We start from the raw sequence: 16366 nt of genomic DNA, 5'->3' as shown, positions 1-16366 counted from the left end.
AGTTACATTGGAAGTGGAAGTGTGTGAAGATATTGTCATAACAACAACTTCTACCTTGCCAGTTGAGCCATCCTACGAGGTACATAGCAGTAATACCTTAGATATTGATGTGTGCACAATTGATTGCACACATGATGTTGTTGATCACGAGGTGAGTGATGTTGATTCGGTTTCATACCATAGTGCAGATTTGGGTGGAAAGAATGAGTCACAGGGGTATCATCATCTGGCTGGGCAGTTGAAGGTTAATGATGATATGATTGCTACAGCTTTGGAGCATTTTGATGTCGCTCGACAAATGTTGGCGACCTTTGGTTGGAGTACTCCTGAGACATATGAGCACGGTGATAGTAGCCTTTCCCTAGCAGAGTTCCATGCACTCCGAGCAGCTATTGGGATAATGAAACAAAATTACTTACAGTTACTTGTTGATAGGGATTATCTTCTCGAGTGGGATTGCACTTGCTACGATGCACTAAAGGGAAAGGAGGAGGAGGTTGATGAGCTCACCCATGAGCTTGAGGTGACTATGGACTTGTTGGAGAGCGCTTAGTTAGCCCTTCGTGAGTCACAGTCACAGGTTGAGGAACTTCCCGTGGTGTTGAGTTTAGCACAGTCTTCACCATCTGTGGATACAGTTGAGTTTCCTATAGCATCACTTGGTGATGAGTTTACACCCACGGGTTGTAGTGATGGGTATGTTGAGGATGTGGTTACATCCGTCACTGATGCAGGTACAGGTGACTTAGCTGGGATGAGTATTTGGGTTGAGAGTAGCAGAGAACCACTTGTTGCATCAGGTTCTCCCGAGGTTAGTGCTATGACAAATGATACAGGTCAGATTGTTGATAGCTCTTGTGTGGCAGTGGTGGACTCTCTAGAGAGTTGTGTGTTAGTACGCAACGTTACTCCATCCACTTCACATGGAACTCGCATAGTGTCATCTGGTTGGGAGTATGGCTCTCATGTAGATTTGTTTCCCTCTCCTGGAAGCAAATCTGTTACTTCATCCCATGCAGCTGATTTTGGACGCCAACTTGTTGTTCCTCAGAGTCAAAGTGATCAACTGCAGGTCTTAGAGGATAAGGTTGACTCGGCCTTATATTGTTTTTATTGCACAGATTCATTTGTTGAGTACCTTCTTGAGAGTCCTGAGTTTCGAGAGGGTCTGTTTGGAGCCACCAAGGATACTCTCATCTGAGGTTCTCTCGCCATCAAGCGTGGTGTGGGAGTAATTATTGATACTCTGACTACAATGCTTCCTAATAGAGATTTTGTGATTGGGTTTGCAGAGAGGGTTACTAGAGCCCCTACCCAATCAACTGTTCGGGGTTAGAGATTGGAGCCATCTCATGATTCCAGTATTGTTAGAGATGAGCCCTTGAACGAGGTTGGAGTGTTTTATCGAAACTACATAGTGAGGAGTGCTCATCACTTTTCTTTTGATCTACACGTGGAGGACTTGATGATGCATCGATGTGGATTGGCTTCAGGATTATACCATCCATTGTGGGATGGAGAGTTACCATTTTCAGTAGATGGAACTAGCAGTTGCAAGTACCTGACTCAGTTGATTGTTGGTGGCTACTTGCTCGAGAAGTGTTCAGTTTCCCATCATGTTGATGTGTATCCGGTGGAGATTTTTACTCCTATGACACAGAGGCTATCTTTGGATACATGGCTTCAAAGAGACTATGGTGACAATGGGCATGATGGTTTAGTTGGATATCACATCCATGAGGGTTTAGCAGAGGTTGTGGAGAGATGTTGCGTAGCAGATGTTTCCAGGTACTCCTATCTTCACAGTACAGATGGATGTGTGTATAGATTGCACTGGGATCCAGGTGATGACAGAGTTAATGTTGGAGTTTGGATAGGTCTCATGGGTTGGCTTCACCACATCTCGCATGGTGAAGTGGCGATCAGTGTTGAGCAGCAAAAGTTTGAGGGAGGTTTACATGGCAGTTTTCTACCTTGGATTTGGAATCCAGGTATACTATGTGGGACACTAGCGAGTATGTTGAGGGATCCTTTGTGTGCATCCGAGTTCCGGTTAATGTTCCCTGGTAGGTTTCATTGCATGTACATGGTGTGCATCGTTGGTAGTCTCATTTCAGGTTCTCATTTACATGATTTGTCTCAGATGCATAGTTCATTTGCGCATGTGTTAGATGATATGTTTGGCAACTTATCTTGTGCAGTTTTGGGAAGCAAACATTGTCAATTTTCAGAGTTGCTTCCACTTGATGTTCATGTTCTTGTGACACCTGCTGTTGAGGTTGATTTAGTTTGGCAGGTCTTGTTAGTTGTGCCCTTGGTGTGGGCATTATAGGAGTTGGTTGGTAATACCAGGGACATTACATAGGTCTTCATTTGGGATCCAGGTGGAGGAGTTTCTTTGCAGTCGATATTGCTTGGGGACAAGCAATTTCAGGAGGGGCGGACTGTAATGTCCCCATTTTAGCAGACTTGGATTTTGTGAGATTAGCCTATTATCCTAACCCTCGTAGGCTAATGTGTTGGATAGAGGGTCTTTTGAGGATTGGTATCATCTCTAGTGTTCAGAGTGCTTCAGTTTGGTCTTCGTTTGGCATCGTTCGGCCATCTTTTGCTCTACTTCCTATTTTTAGTAAGTCTTGGGATGTTAGAGATGGACCCCTGCTATTTTTAGTAAAGGGGGTATGGTCATATGCAGCTTCATCATGTCAGCTCCCAGTTCAGACGGCGTTAAAAAATGTTGAATATTAATGGAGATATTAATTTTTATTTAGTTTAAATAAACATTAATGTTTTGAGCTTATATTATTAAGTCATAATATAATTTTATATTATAACTTAAGGAAGGGTCCAAGTATCATTAAAGGGGACCATTTAATAAATTAATTGTGGCTTTTTTACCAAGGTGAAATATTAAATGACAAAGTGAAAATATTATATCATTAAATGTCATTTAATATCATTAATTGATTTAATGTCTTATTGGAGAAAATCGAACCTTCATGGGAAATATATATAAGGCTTTTGAAAAGAAGAGAAGGGAGATTGATCATTGTTATTTTTGATGAGAAGACTTGTCTCTTGGCTTTGGAGAAGAAGCTGGGGTTTCTGCAGCTTGTCCAGAGTATCGGCATTGGAGAACGTGAAGACTTCATTGCATCAGCAATCTGAGGGTGTGAGATATTCATCTGAAGTTGCTCCTAGGGTTGGCTTCATCCAGAAGTTGACATTGTGTTGATTGGGGATTTATTTTCAGATTTATTGGCATAGCTGAGGGCATATGTATATGGCAGATTGAGAACATCATACAGAGGGTTTATTTGCTGCTACAGTGTCATGAACAGTGCGCGTGAACAGTGCGCATGAATAGTGTGCTACAATACCCGTGAATAGTAAACACTACAGTATCGCGCTACAGTAAATGCTACAGTACCTTGCCAATTTTGTGGTCTTTGTGGAGACCAAATTGGAGATGTTTGTTCAGATTTATGATGAAGATTGAATAAGGAGTCTTTGGCTGCATCTTCTACATTCTGCAAACCCCTGTAGCCGCCTTCATCACCTACAGATTGGGGTCGATTGATATTCCAGGTGGCATTCAACATTGATCAGCCACTTAGCTTTCATGCCAACTATTTGCTTAAATGCCTAATGGCTGTAGGTGTACTTTGGGATGCATGACAAGTGTTTGTCTTAATGTCTACTAGCTGTACTAGTTAATTTCAGTCATTCCATGTGTGTGTAAGGTCTAAAACAGGTACCATATCATTTCTATAACAACTTTGCATTGTTAGAAGCTTTCCATAACTTCATTTGCAGCCTACAAACCCAAAGAAAACAAATTAAGAATTCACTACAGCGGCTTCAAACATTGTATGCCAAGTGTTTGACAATATTCCTTGGGGTTCAAATAAGCGAAATAGGGTCAGATTAGCCAAGGGATATTACAGAGAAGCAGTTTCTGTTTGAATAACAGTGGTGACCTTGGGAGAAGTGTCCATCTGGATAGCCACCATAGTCTGCTGAGTGACGATAGGATGTGATGAAGATGTCATGAACTCATCAAAACAGGTCATAGAAGTATCAATATCAGACACAGGTACATATGAAGGATCTTCCGAAAAGATATTCAACAAATTTTCCTGAGGATGGTCTTGAGATGGTTCGGCTGCTGAAAGTGGGAGGACGTTCTGCGGAGATTCTGAAACTGAAGGGGCAGATTGAGAGCTCACATCTATCACAGGAGGAAATATGGGTACCTCAATAGGAAGCGAAGAAAGAGAATTATGTGGAGACTCTGTAGAAAGTGACTGAGGAGCATTATCAGATTGAGTTTCTTCCTCTGAAGCTTCAGGATCAATCACATGAATTTCCACCTGTGGCTTCTCTTTGCCTTGAATTGTTATTTCCTGAGGAGGAAGCACCATTGCACTGCTGACTCGCAATTTAATCCTCGTACTAGAAGAGGATGCACCTTCTTTGTTGTCTAGTTGAATTTCAGACTTCCGCCCAAGAGGACCTGTAGAATCATCTTCTTTCCCAACCTTAATCTTAATGAGCTTGACACCATTATTCTTAAGCCAGATATTGGTATTGGCAAGAACTGACTGAAATCTATCCAAGATAGAAGTGCCTTCCTTGTGGGACCAGTGGATAGAAGGAAGCGGAGCCTCATCAACATTCTGATTGACAAACTCAGGATCAAGAACGTTACCATCATCAATCATACCTTGTGGCACGTTCACGAGGTTTAGATCCACATTCTGTTCTACAGTGAGTCGGCAATAATCCATCTTGTGAATCTCCTTTTCGGTACGAAGATCAGCCCAAATATCTTCTATCCGGTGTACAGGGATGAAAGTCTTCTTGATCTTCTCCTTCATGCCTCGGTAATCAAAATCAGCTCTAGGTTTGAATCTTTTGAGTCTAATTTTCTGCAACTCGGTCTCCATAGCCCTGGCCTTGATTGAAGTCATTAGAGAATATTGACCAATCTTCAATGGGTTGTTGGAAGAAATACCCATGCCAACCTTGTGCTTAACTGGCTGGTGTGTATGCACAACCATGATTTGCCTTCCCAATTCCATGAGAATAATCTTATCTGTTGGGTACCGTGGGAGCATGTAAGGCTGCCCGCCATAGCATCCAACTCTCATGTAGGTAAAAGTTGGAAATTGGAGAAACAAACAACCATATTCTTTCACCTTTTCCCATGCTTCATCTGAGACTCTTTTGTTTTTCAGGTTCTTGTCAAATTGACACAAATAATGACCAAAGAAAGCATCCCGAACCCTTCTGAAATGAGACCTACTTGATCTTAGAGGCAACTAATCATAGTATTCCCAAACCGGTACAAGCATGCGGTCACCCTTGGTGGAAAGACTTGGGAAATGTCTAAGTGATGCAGCAATATACACGAGATATGAATTCATGTAGAAGGTGAAGGTAGTAGGGACGACCGCAAGTTGTTCACACAAAGCATCACTGATGATTTCACCCCAACAAATGTGCTGAGACTGCCTTACTAACATAATAAATTGGTACATCCAAGGCTCAAAAACATTGGAATGCTCTGTAATATCCCTTGCCCAAACTGACTGATTTTGGCTCAAGGAATATTGTCAAACACTTTGTATGCTGTCTTTCTCTATTCTGATTTTTGTATTTCAGATTGTTTGATACACTTTGAAAGTTGCCAAGAAATTTAGGAAGTTCACCAATGATGTTGACAATACCTCTTACAATGAACTAGTATGAGAGTGCAGTTCTTTTTGGTATTTTCAATGCATATACATGAAAACTAGATATGGAATGCATACCTACAGCCAACTGACATTTCGACAAACAACTGGCATGCAACTATTATGCTGATCATATATGCTATTAAAAGGACATTTCGTCAAACAAATGGTATGCAACATATATCTTCTTTATTGAATTCATTCCTAAGTACAATGCTGCTATGGATTTGCCAAGACTAATTGGCTTACAAAAAGACTACAGCAATGCCAAAACTGATTCAAAGTTATCACTTACAACAGCAAAATTATATGCCTACGATTTCAATACTAGCTACTAATAGTTGCAAGAGGAACCTGATAATAGTGATGCTCGATGATGGAGATGAAAGTTGCAATCGGAATCAAGCACAAATACTGTAGCGCGGCACTATTCATGCGCACTGTTCACAGGTACTGTTCACGCGCACTGTTCACGCGCACTGTTCACGCGCACTGTTCATGCGCACTGTTCACGGGTACTGTTCATGCGCACTGTAGCAGCAAGAACAAATTTTAAAAAGAACGATTACTAATGGCTGCCAATGAATCTTCAGGTCTGCACTCGATAGTCCTCAATATTTTTCAAACCCTTGTAGAAAACTTCACCAATTTGCACAAAGGAAAGAACTGAAGTATTCTTTCCCACAACTGCAATAATTCAGGTGTTATTTCACACCTTCAAAATTACTATCAATAGGAAGCTTTCGTTTCCTATGATCAAAGAAGAAAATTGCGAAAGCCCTAGGCTCCATAATAAAAATCAATCAAAATACTATTCATCAACTGGATGCTGAGAATGAACTCTTGCCTTTCCTTTTATTCTTTCCTTAAGAGAGCTCAAACACCTTCCTGGCCAATGTGGGATAAAAGATTTATTCCCACATTAAATTATTCACTTAACGCACTTTATTATATTAAAGTGACTTTATTATTATAAAGTTACTTTAGAACTTTATAATAATATTAAAATATTAAATAAATCACTTAAGTCACTTAAACTTTAATATCTCTTGATGTACTTGTCTGATTGCTAAACCGTCTAAGCCAGGAGTCGACTCTCCCTGTTCTCCATGTGATTGGATGCCTGTCTAAAAATAGAAACCCTGAATAGTGACTTACTATAAATAGTAAGTATGTGGAACTGAGTCTAGAAATAGCTGCAAAGGCCCAATCAAGGTTGACACTGCCAATAAGCTCTGCTCAGGTGTCTTTCTATTAATAGGAACCCTGACTCTCCCAAAATAGTAACTTACTATAAATAGTAAGTGTGCCAATCTGAGTCAAAAAACCTGTGCAAAGGCCAAAACCTGAATCCAGCTGAAAAGTAATGTCTCTAATCACCAAGTAACTGCCACACGAGGCCCTTTATCAATAATTGTTAGCCTACGAGGGTCAAATGATAGGCTAATTCTTACAAACTCTGATGCTCGCAAAATGGGGACATTACATGCTCCAATCCCATCATACGGCTAAGAAGAGTAATAGTATCACCGATCTCATTCTTGAAATCAGACCGATATAACTTTGCCCATCTGGTAAGCGCAGTGCGAGGTTCATGAATCCATTTCTTGATATGACGTTTACAGTCTTTCTCCCTTTTGGCAAAGTATCCAACTGCACTTTTCTTAGAGATCTCTATATAAATGGTTTCGGAAGGTATTTTAAAAACCCTCTCTATAGCTTCTGCATCCAGGCGAATGATCACTTCCCCATCATCATTTCTAATGACTCGTGTCTCTTTGTCAAAATGATGAGCACATGCTAGAATAAATTCTGGTTCTAGGGCAGCAACTGGAAAGGATGCGGCATGATGGATATGGCTGTCCAGCAACCGTTGCATATCACCCTCCTTCGGATCTTCAATCCTTTGTATGAATTCGGACATGTCAACATGCCCTATCTCAATATCCTTGATATGATCAAGGGAGGAGGAGATCTGTAATTGCGGAACTTCATTCTGGTATTTATCATACCTGTATTTCATCTTTTTTGGAGTGGGAGATGATGATACATCTGTCATCTGGAAACAACTGGGAATGCTGCAATGTAAATCCAAGAGTATCAAGGCAATATCAAAGTTAGTATCTTTAGACATTTTCACTCCTCCAAATGAGAAAGTTCAACTTTCGTATTTTGGCTTTGTGAGAGGAGATATAAGAGGTGGAAAAATAAGCTTTTGACTTATTTTGGGTTTTGAAACATGTTTCGCAAGTACACAAGAGGGAAGTACAAACGTGCAATCGGGTTTTAAATTCCGAATGCAATTATACTTGTGAAACACGAAGCATGAATAAATGGAAGGAGAATGAATTTTCAGTTTGGAAGTTGGGAAGAACACATTTGCAATTGGTTTTCTAAATCCAAATGCAAACTTATTTACAAACTGAAAATCAAAGGAATGGACGAAAAAAAGGTATTTAGGCATGTGGGAAATGACGAAGATGATAAGTACGGATAAGGGAATTGGAAGCGGATAGGTAAAAATGAATTGCGGGAAGATCACTTGGAACTTTGTCATGCCAAAATGGGAAGGACTTTCAACTTGCAATCCGGATTTCAAAACCCGAAATTGGGAAGAACTTGATTTTTTTACCATTGAAACTTGATTTTTGGACTAAAGAAGGTTAAGTCTTTGTCCAACAAAGGGAAGAACACATTTTGAGGTAGAACTTTTCACACTTGCAAATTTCTTTGCAAATTGGGAAGAACACATTTTTCTTGTTTTGAAACTTGATTTTTGGACTAAAGAAGGTTAAGTCTTTGTCCAACAAAGGGAAGAACACATATTTTCCTCTTACTTGCAATTGGGTTTCTAAAACCCGAATGGAAGTAAAGAAAGAGAATTTTCAAAGGGGAAGAACAACTTTTACTTTACAAATTTCTTTGTAAAATGGGGAATTTCCTCTCATAAACCCAATATGAACATGAACAAAACCAAAACTTAAACAAGAAAATGCAAGGAAAGAAACAAGAAAGAAATACAAAAATAAAAATTACCTTGCAAAGATGAGGAGAGATCCAAGCTTGTAGAGTCAACCAAACATAGAAGATGAAACCCTTTAAATAGAATTTAAACAAAGGAAGAAACTTAGCCACGCATGGTGACCAAAGAAAAACCGATTTGCTATAAAAATGCCATGAAAAATGCCAAGGAAGTAGTTCGAAAATGATTTGATTCATCATTAAATACAAGAGGAAGCAAAAATGATTTAGAATTGAAAGCATACCTTGAATGAGAAAGGTGCGAAACTTGCAAAAAACGTGACTGGTTTTTAGGGTGTTTTTGCAAATCGATTACCCAAAACGTGCATAAAACGGTTTGAATGAAGTTTGGAATCCAACGCCTTTATGATTAAATCAAAAACGCCTTAGGAATGGGTAGATTCGAACCTTCAAACCATGGCAAATGGCATGAATACATGATTCAGAAAAAAAAAACGTTGAAGAAGACAAATGGCGAAAATCAGTTTGATAGATGCGTAGAACAAGGGTTTGAATCCTTCAAAGTTGCAGCAAATCTACATTTGGAAGGAATCCCTATCTTTCCTCCAAAAAATTCGAACCCAAATCAATTTGCAAAGGTATGGGAGAAATTTCGGGTTTTAGAAATGAAACAACAAGTTTTCAAAATGTTAATATTTTTGCCTCTAAGGCAAATTTCGGGTTTCAGAAAAGGAAATACAAGTTAAATTACTTGTAATAGGGAAATAGAATTCCCTTTACAAGTGATTTTACTTAAAACATGTAAAGGGATTTTAAAATCCCATTTACAAGTTCTATTTAAAAATAAAAATAACTTTAAGTCATAAAAACATGTAAAGGGGTTTTAAAAACCCATTTACAAGTTTTACAAAACACTTAAAGTCATTCTACTAGTAAAGGGGGTTTTAAAACCCTTTTTACCAGTTTCCAAAAACTTGTAATTCGAGAAAAATTCCCCTACAAGACCAAAAGCTTCAAGGGGGTTTTGAAAAACAAATTACCAGTTACTGGTAATTATCGAAAAATTCCCCTACATTGAAGCAAAAACATAGCAAACCGACTCGAAACGCAACGAAATTCGAAACGTAGCTTGGGGATGGATCAACAATCGATCCAGTCCAAGGATGGGGCGAATTTCTGCCTCGAGAAGCGTGCCATAGAGTAAATTTTTTCATTTTTAAATAAAAATTTCCATGTGATAGTCCAATTTTTGAAATCAAAAATTGAGGACAACATTGTCTTCTATAAGGTTGAACTTGAGAATTCATTGTTATTGATTTTTACATCGGAAATTCTGTGATTCATAAGTGTTCAATGAACTCATAGAGGAAGTTCTTATCGCTTGCATAGATAGGAGGATATTGCAGGGTTTATAAAAAAAATATTTAAAAGGAAAAATACAATTTTTTTCTTTTTCTAGCTTTAATTTTGTATTAATGTATTGTCTTTTATCAATATATAGTTCCTATTTTATTAGAAAGATGTTACCTCCTTTGATCAAAGGTTGCAATGAATTGAAAGGTCTTTGTTAGGTTTATTGGATGAGACAGTTGACATGAATTTGAACTGGTGTATAGTTCTTCTGAGATTGAATTTCTAAATGTTATCATACTTGTGTTGTCAATAAATAAGGTGGCTATTAGAAGATTAAATCATACTCGTGACTCAGCTATATGGTTCTTCTGCATGAGAATTCTCCCCTTCAAAAAATATTATTGATGTTACTCCACATTCTGCAACTTCAAAATTTATCTATAAGTGCTTGAATAGTGTTACTAAGCAAGCAAGATCAATACTTTGAATCAATAATTCAGTAAGATTTATTCTGACGGCCTTCATGTATTTTATCAAGTGTCACCTGATTGTTAGTTGCAGGGTTGATGATGCTGTATGTATTCTTCTTCATGCTAAAATATTTTGTATACGAAGTTTCAGGAAGTGATGTAGGTGCAGGATGGTTATGAATATTTTGAACGTAATCTCTAAAAATTCTAGAGCTAATTTCCATGAATTTCATCCAGGCAAGGTCACGTTTACAAACATATCAGCAAAATGTTGAATCAGTAATTTCTATCTACAAAAATATCATGAAGAAGGTATACTTGTGATACAATTTCTTACTAAAATTTGTCTTCTAATATGATAAATATCAATTAGCTTAAGTTCATCATGGATATGTCAAGAGTCTTGGGATTGATTTTGACATCATTTATGAGACTCCAGATTGATGGGAATCGTCCTAAAGAACAAGTGTTTGAAGAAATTGACATGATTTTGGCAAGAAAGGTTGAAGGACAATGGATGGATCATGAATCTCCTGTTGGTGGCAATGGTAAGCAGCGTAGTAGAACAAATTATGTTGAGCAAATGTTTTGAATGCAGAATGGTCACACATTGTAAATCAAATAATTTTAGCTTATTAATAATGATTTAGTTATCAGGTAAGAAAGAGAGTTCGGGTCTAGATGTCATTTCAATCTTTCTGAATGTATGCTAAACATATGCCTTGAAGAATAAAGGGATTAAAATACAGCCAGTTTATCTCTCATCTTTTTGTCTTTTCCTTATAATTGTTCCTTATGTTTGGTTTCTGATGTCACATGATCATCTGACGGTTTGCTTTTGAGTAGATTACGAACTAAGAGTGTTTGCTCAGCAATTTGATGGACTGAGAGCATACATTAAGTTGTGTTGTAGGGGAATGAAAGAGTAGTAAAATACTTTTATTGAACCTGTTAGCTAAAGAATTCCATTACTGAACTACATACACAACAATAACAGCCCTGGATTTTGAGACTTCTCAATTGTTATGACCAAGGTGTGGATTAAATTGCATGAGTGTTGAGGAAGGAATTTGAAGGGGGTGATGACAGTCATATAGACTTATTGATATTTCCGCTAACAAAATCATAGTTAGTCGGGACGTCATGTAAAAGAAACATAACTTTTATTTGATTGTAACCCTAACCAGTGTGTTGTAAGTGATCAGTCAGGAGCTAGTGTTGTAGCTCATTTGAAAGATGAAGGCTCTATTTCTTTTTATATTCCATCACAATTAGCAGTAGGTCAACCTTTGGCTGATATTTTTCCTGCAGCACTAGTATATTAGAGATGAAAATTTGAGTTGAATTCAACTCTAGATGTTGTTGCTTCACTACTGGAGTCTCAGGTCATACAATGATGGAGACCTCAGTGTTATTATTCCATTCTTCAAGATGTGAGGAAGGATGAACTTCCTCAATCAGATGTACAACCTTGGTGAATGAAAAAACAAATTGTTGTTTCAGATGATAATGTTCATTTTGCCCTCTTTTCATCTTTCCAGAATCCAAACTGTTTGAAACACATCAGAATTCTGAAGCAATATGATTAAATGTTTTTAGAAGTTTTGAGCTGATTTCCATCTTTATAAGCTACCATTGCAAGTCATTTCCAATTGTGATGGGATTATTTTGTCATAAATATGACCTTGAAAAGGGCGGCATTCAACAATATAGAGTTAGTCAAGTTTCAAATTCGATTTTGTATATCCTAATTTCCTTTCTCTTGCTGCTTTGTTTGGTCGTATGTACATAGCCAAATATGCAATCCTTAAGCATAACACATTTTGAAGCAATCAACAGTGTAGAATTAGTCAAATCACAATTTCTATGTTGGACATTCTAATTTTCATTTTCTTGCTGCTTTGTTCGGTTGTATGTTCACAACAGAAGATGCAGTCAAAGGTTATAACACTTTCCAAAAAAAGGTACCCATTTTTTTCTCTTGAAGCTAATGTTGTAGGTATTTTATTATTTTTGTTATATTTACTTAGACAAATGTTCCAATCTTCAAGTTCAAGACAATTTCCAAAATAAAAGACAGGAAAAGGAATACAAGAGTTTGGAAAAACCTCTGTTTCTTCTAACAGAGTATCTCTTTTGATTCATTGACATGTTGTCAGAATAATTGGAAAGGAATTCCTACAAGGCTCAATAACATTCCTCATTCGAGAGAGATACGGGAATATTTCTATGAAGATGTGCGTCGTTCAACAATAAGGGCAATAGATGATGGTATGAATAGACTAAAGGTTAGATACTTCAGTGTAACAACTTTATCTTATGTTTCTTGAAGTTCAATTTCATTATGTAATCTACATTCTCTTATTTAATTTAAATTATTTTAATGGAGTAAATTAGTAAGAGACTATTGTTTGTCTTTAATTATTGTTAAAAGAATTTGAGGGAAGAGCTTAATTATAATCATCTATCCTTGTTTATGAAGAGTTTTGAACAAATAAGATCCACCGTGCATGTTATTGCCATTATTGGTTGAAAATGATCAATGGGTAGTGTCCTTTGATGCCAGAGTGAAAAAGATTTGGAGGACAATGAGTTTTATGTTTACTAGCATTAATAGTATTTAGGGGAGGCTACTGACAGCTTCAAAACCACAAACAAATAGCCAGTAGATAACTTCCATCAGTAGCCACAAAGAAGAAACCTAGCCAGAAAAAGTTGAATTCACAAGCAAGGCATGGTTGTTTGATTAGCAAGATAGTTATATTGATGTTTTTAATGTTTGGAAGATGGAGATGTTAAGGGCATCAAAGTTGATTCAGATTCCCTTCAGGGACTCCTCTGACCTAATTTTATTCAGACTCTCTCTTCTATTAAAGATTTGGGATCATAGGTGAACATAATATTATAATATCGATGTCTGGATACATCTGTGTATTGGTTTTTTGTTACAACTTTTTAAGTCTCCTTTGAGACCCCGCCTAAGGAATTAATAAAATCAAAGATATCTCATTTCTATTTTGAGTTTTATACATCTAATTTTGTTGAAGTACATCAATGTGGTACATTTTTAAAAATTGATTCTTTCTATAGCTATTTTTGGTTCACGGTATTTGTCATAGTGTAAACATATGTATGTCCACAATGGTCTTATGTTGTACAATTAAATGGATTCTAAACATTGTTGAGTAATATCTTATTCAAGCCATTTCTATTCAACAATTCTGATTAATTACTTGTAATAGTTATGTGGGTAATATTCTATCTAAATGAGAATTCTCATTAAAAAATACATAATGAAAGCTTTAGATAAACTAGAAAGTGCAACATATAACACTTTCCTGAAAAAATAAGAGCCAGGGCAGTAAGAGACCCATTTAGTACGTATCACTACTTATACATGTTGTAAGTTGTAACCAAGGAAGAGACAAAAAGAAAAAACACAGAGAGCTGCTCACTAGTTGTAGTGGGCTCCATGTCTACAGATGGAAGGACGACTTTCTTTTTTAGCTCTTCCTTGTAGCCTGTTTTGTGCAGAGGTATTTTTACGTGCAGCAGAATACACACTTTTATTGTTGCTCTCAGCATTTGTGGTCCACCTCTTGATTGGTTGCTCGCTACAACTACAGTGATCTTTTTTTTCATTTGCATTTTCTGAGGGAAGGATGATATGTGTCGCGTCCAAAGTTTTCAGATGATCAAAACCTTTCATTTTGTTTGACAACACTTTAGAGGAGCCTAGAAAGAAAGATTTAAAGATATGGGCTATGAATGTAATGTCCCCTTCTCAAACCTGATCCTTTCTGCAACCGTTGGTCTCTTTCTAGGAAGCTCGGAGGCCAGTCGGAGGGTAAAATTAGGGTTTCCTATTTTTGAGGAGGTCTTTTTGGATGGGTTCATCGTCGGCTTTTTCTGATGGTTCAGAGGGCTTCGCAACGATGTCTTCATCTCAGTTTTTGGAGCAGTTTTCAGAATTTACTATTTTTAGTAAGTTCTATTTTTGGCAGGGCTCGCGTGGCATCGGGCAATCTCTACATCCTGTTCAGTTAACTCCAGGAGCATGGTCAGGTTCTAGCTTCAGATTTTGGAGTTGTGTGGTCAAGTAACTTTATTTTAATTAAATAATCATTATAATTATAAAGTTGCTTATCCCCCCTTGGCCTAGTCCAACAACTTAAAAACATCACTTAAAAGGGGGACTTTTTGGGTGGCGCCCTCATGGAGGATTTAATTAATATTTTATCCTTGGCCAAAGTCAAAACATGGCGAAACTTACCAAGGTGATATTTTTATATTATTTCATTGACTTTTTGGCTAGGTGTGATGGCGCCATGTTGAGGAGGGGATTAGGGTTTGCCTTGGAAATCGAATTAGGGTTTTGAGGAGGCAAGTGAAGCTATTTATTGGAGTCTTGGGAGGATTGAAGGGATCTTTTGGCAGAATTTGTATTTGGGCAGCCGTCTGGCTCTGGACATGCTTCAAGGAATGGAAGCCTTCTAGCATAGGCATCTCTTCTTGCTTGAAAGATAGCAACTAGGGTGTTTATATTCTCTATGTAATTGCATTTAGCCGTAGTTTATCATCAGAGTTTTCATTGTAATCATTTAGGCTTATAGTTCATTCAGTTTTCTGCATCTAGAATTTCCGCGACTAATTTCATGTTTTGTTCACAACCAGAAAATACAAAAAAATTGCATTGTGGGTATTAGTTCTTTGCATTTGCCTCACCTAGGCGTTGCATTTCCTAGGGTTTCAGCAAGTTTGGTTCATGCATTTATTTTTAATGACAAATCGTATTTTGCAGCCAGCCGTACCATTTTAAATGCATTGGAAATCGTGCCATTTTTCATTGTGAGGGTTTTGCAGTGTTGTTTGAGTCTTTCGCAGGTTTCCATGTCACCAAGGCATTTTGCAACTAGTTTCCGGAGGAAAGAAGATTGTACGAGGAAGAAATGAGCTGTTGGCAGTGATCCATGGGTTCGCGGTTGAATGTGCAGATTTATGTTGAATCAAAAACTCTCTTCTAAAAGGGGAGTTGTGAAAGAATTTCTTTTGATTGTAATCTGACCAGTAGTACTGGCAGTCTTGAACTGTGGTCTTGGTTGTAATTGTCAAGCTAACCAAACTTATCTTATCTACCTCCATCCTATGGTAGCTCCTCTCCCTGTTGGGATTGAAAGCACATCCTGGATGTCGAGTGTCTTTTTAGTTTCTGCAATCAATTAAATTCAAGCATTTAAGTTTCACTTCGTCATATGGTAGCCCCTATCCGTCTGGAGTGGGTAGCACATACTTGGCGTTGAGTTCCTTCCAGTTCTAGATTTCAGGGACCCTCTGACCAATGCTCGCCATCCCGGCGCCATACTGGTTAGAGTTCTTTGCATAAGCAACTAAGATCCTCTGACCAATGCTCGCCATCCCGGCGCCATACTGGTTAGAGTTCTTTGCATAAGCAACTAAGATCCTCTGACCAATGCTCATCCACACGGTGCCATTCTGGTTAGGGTTGCTTCAGCAAATCAAATACTTTTTCTCAGAACTAATTGATCACTCATATAGTTGTTGTAATTAAGTTGATCAAAAATTTCAAAAAAAATTGGCTAGGGATATTTCAGTGGTATCAGAGCCAAGATTCTGCCATCCTGTGAGCAACTTGTCTATGAGTGACAGAGAAAAACGATATTGGGCAAGAGAAGATAAGAAGGTTGGGAAACAATTTCAGTTTCATCAGCCTCCTGAGGGTCAAACAGCCTCAGAAGTCTTGTGGGCTCACTGGGAGTCTTCTCAGGAATCTGATATGGCAGAGGGTGAGAGATCAGTTGGGGG

The 16366-nt window shown here is 37.9% G+C and overlaps 1 protein-coding gene across 2 annotated transcripts in view; it reads left to right on the top strand.

Moving 5' to 3' along the window:
• LOC131077167 (adenylate kinase 5, chloroplastic) overlaps nucleotides 1–16366 on the top strand; it is a 317818-nt gene that overhangs the window by 107575 nt on the left and 193877 nt on the right. For both annotated transcript variants that reach the window (XR_009358969.1, XM_058014606.2), the window contains exons 6-9: nucleotides 10781–10855; nucleotides 10983–11091; nucleotides 12470–12507; nucleotides 12703–12831. Coding sequence is in view for 1 of the 2 variants with exons in the window: in XM_058014606.2 (XP_057870589.2) it covers nucleotides 10781–10855; nucleotides 10983–11091; nucleotides 12470–12507; nucleotides 12703–12831 (351 nt within the window). In the remaining variant the exon portion in view is untranslated. The remainder of the gene's footprint in view (nucleotides 1–10780; nucleotides 10856–10982; nucleotides 11092–12469; nucleotides 12508–12702; nucleotides 12832–16366) is intronic.

This window comes from Cryptomeria japonica, chromosome 9 (genome assembly GCF_030272615.1).
Source record: "Cryptomeria japonica chromosome 9, Sugi_1.0, whole genome shotgun sequence".
Lineage (NCBI taxonomy): Eukaryota > Viridiplantae > Streptophyta > Pinopsida > Cupressales > Cupressaceae > Cryptomeria > Cryptomeria japonica.
This window is presented reverse-complemented; position numbering and strand designations above follow the sequence as displayed.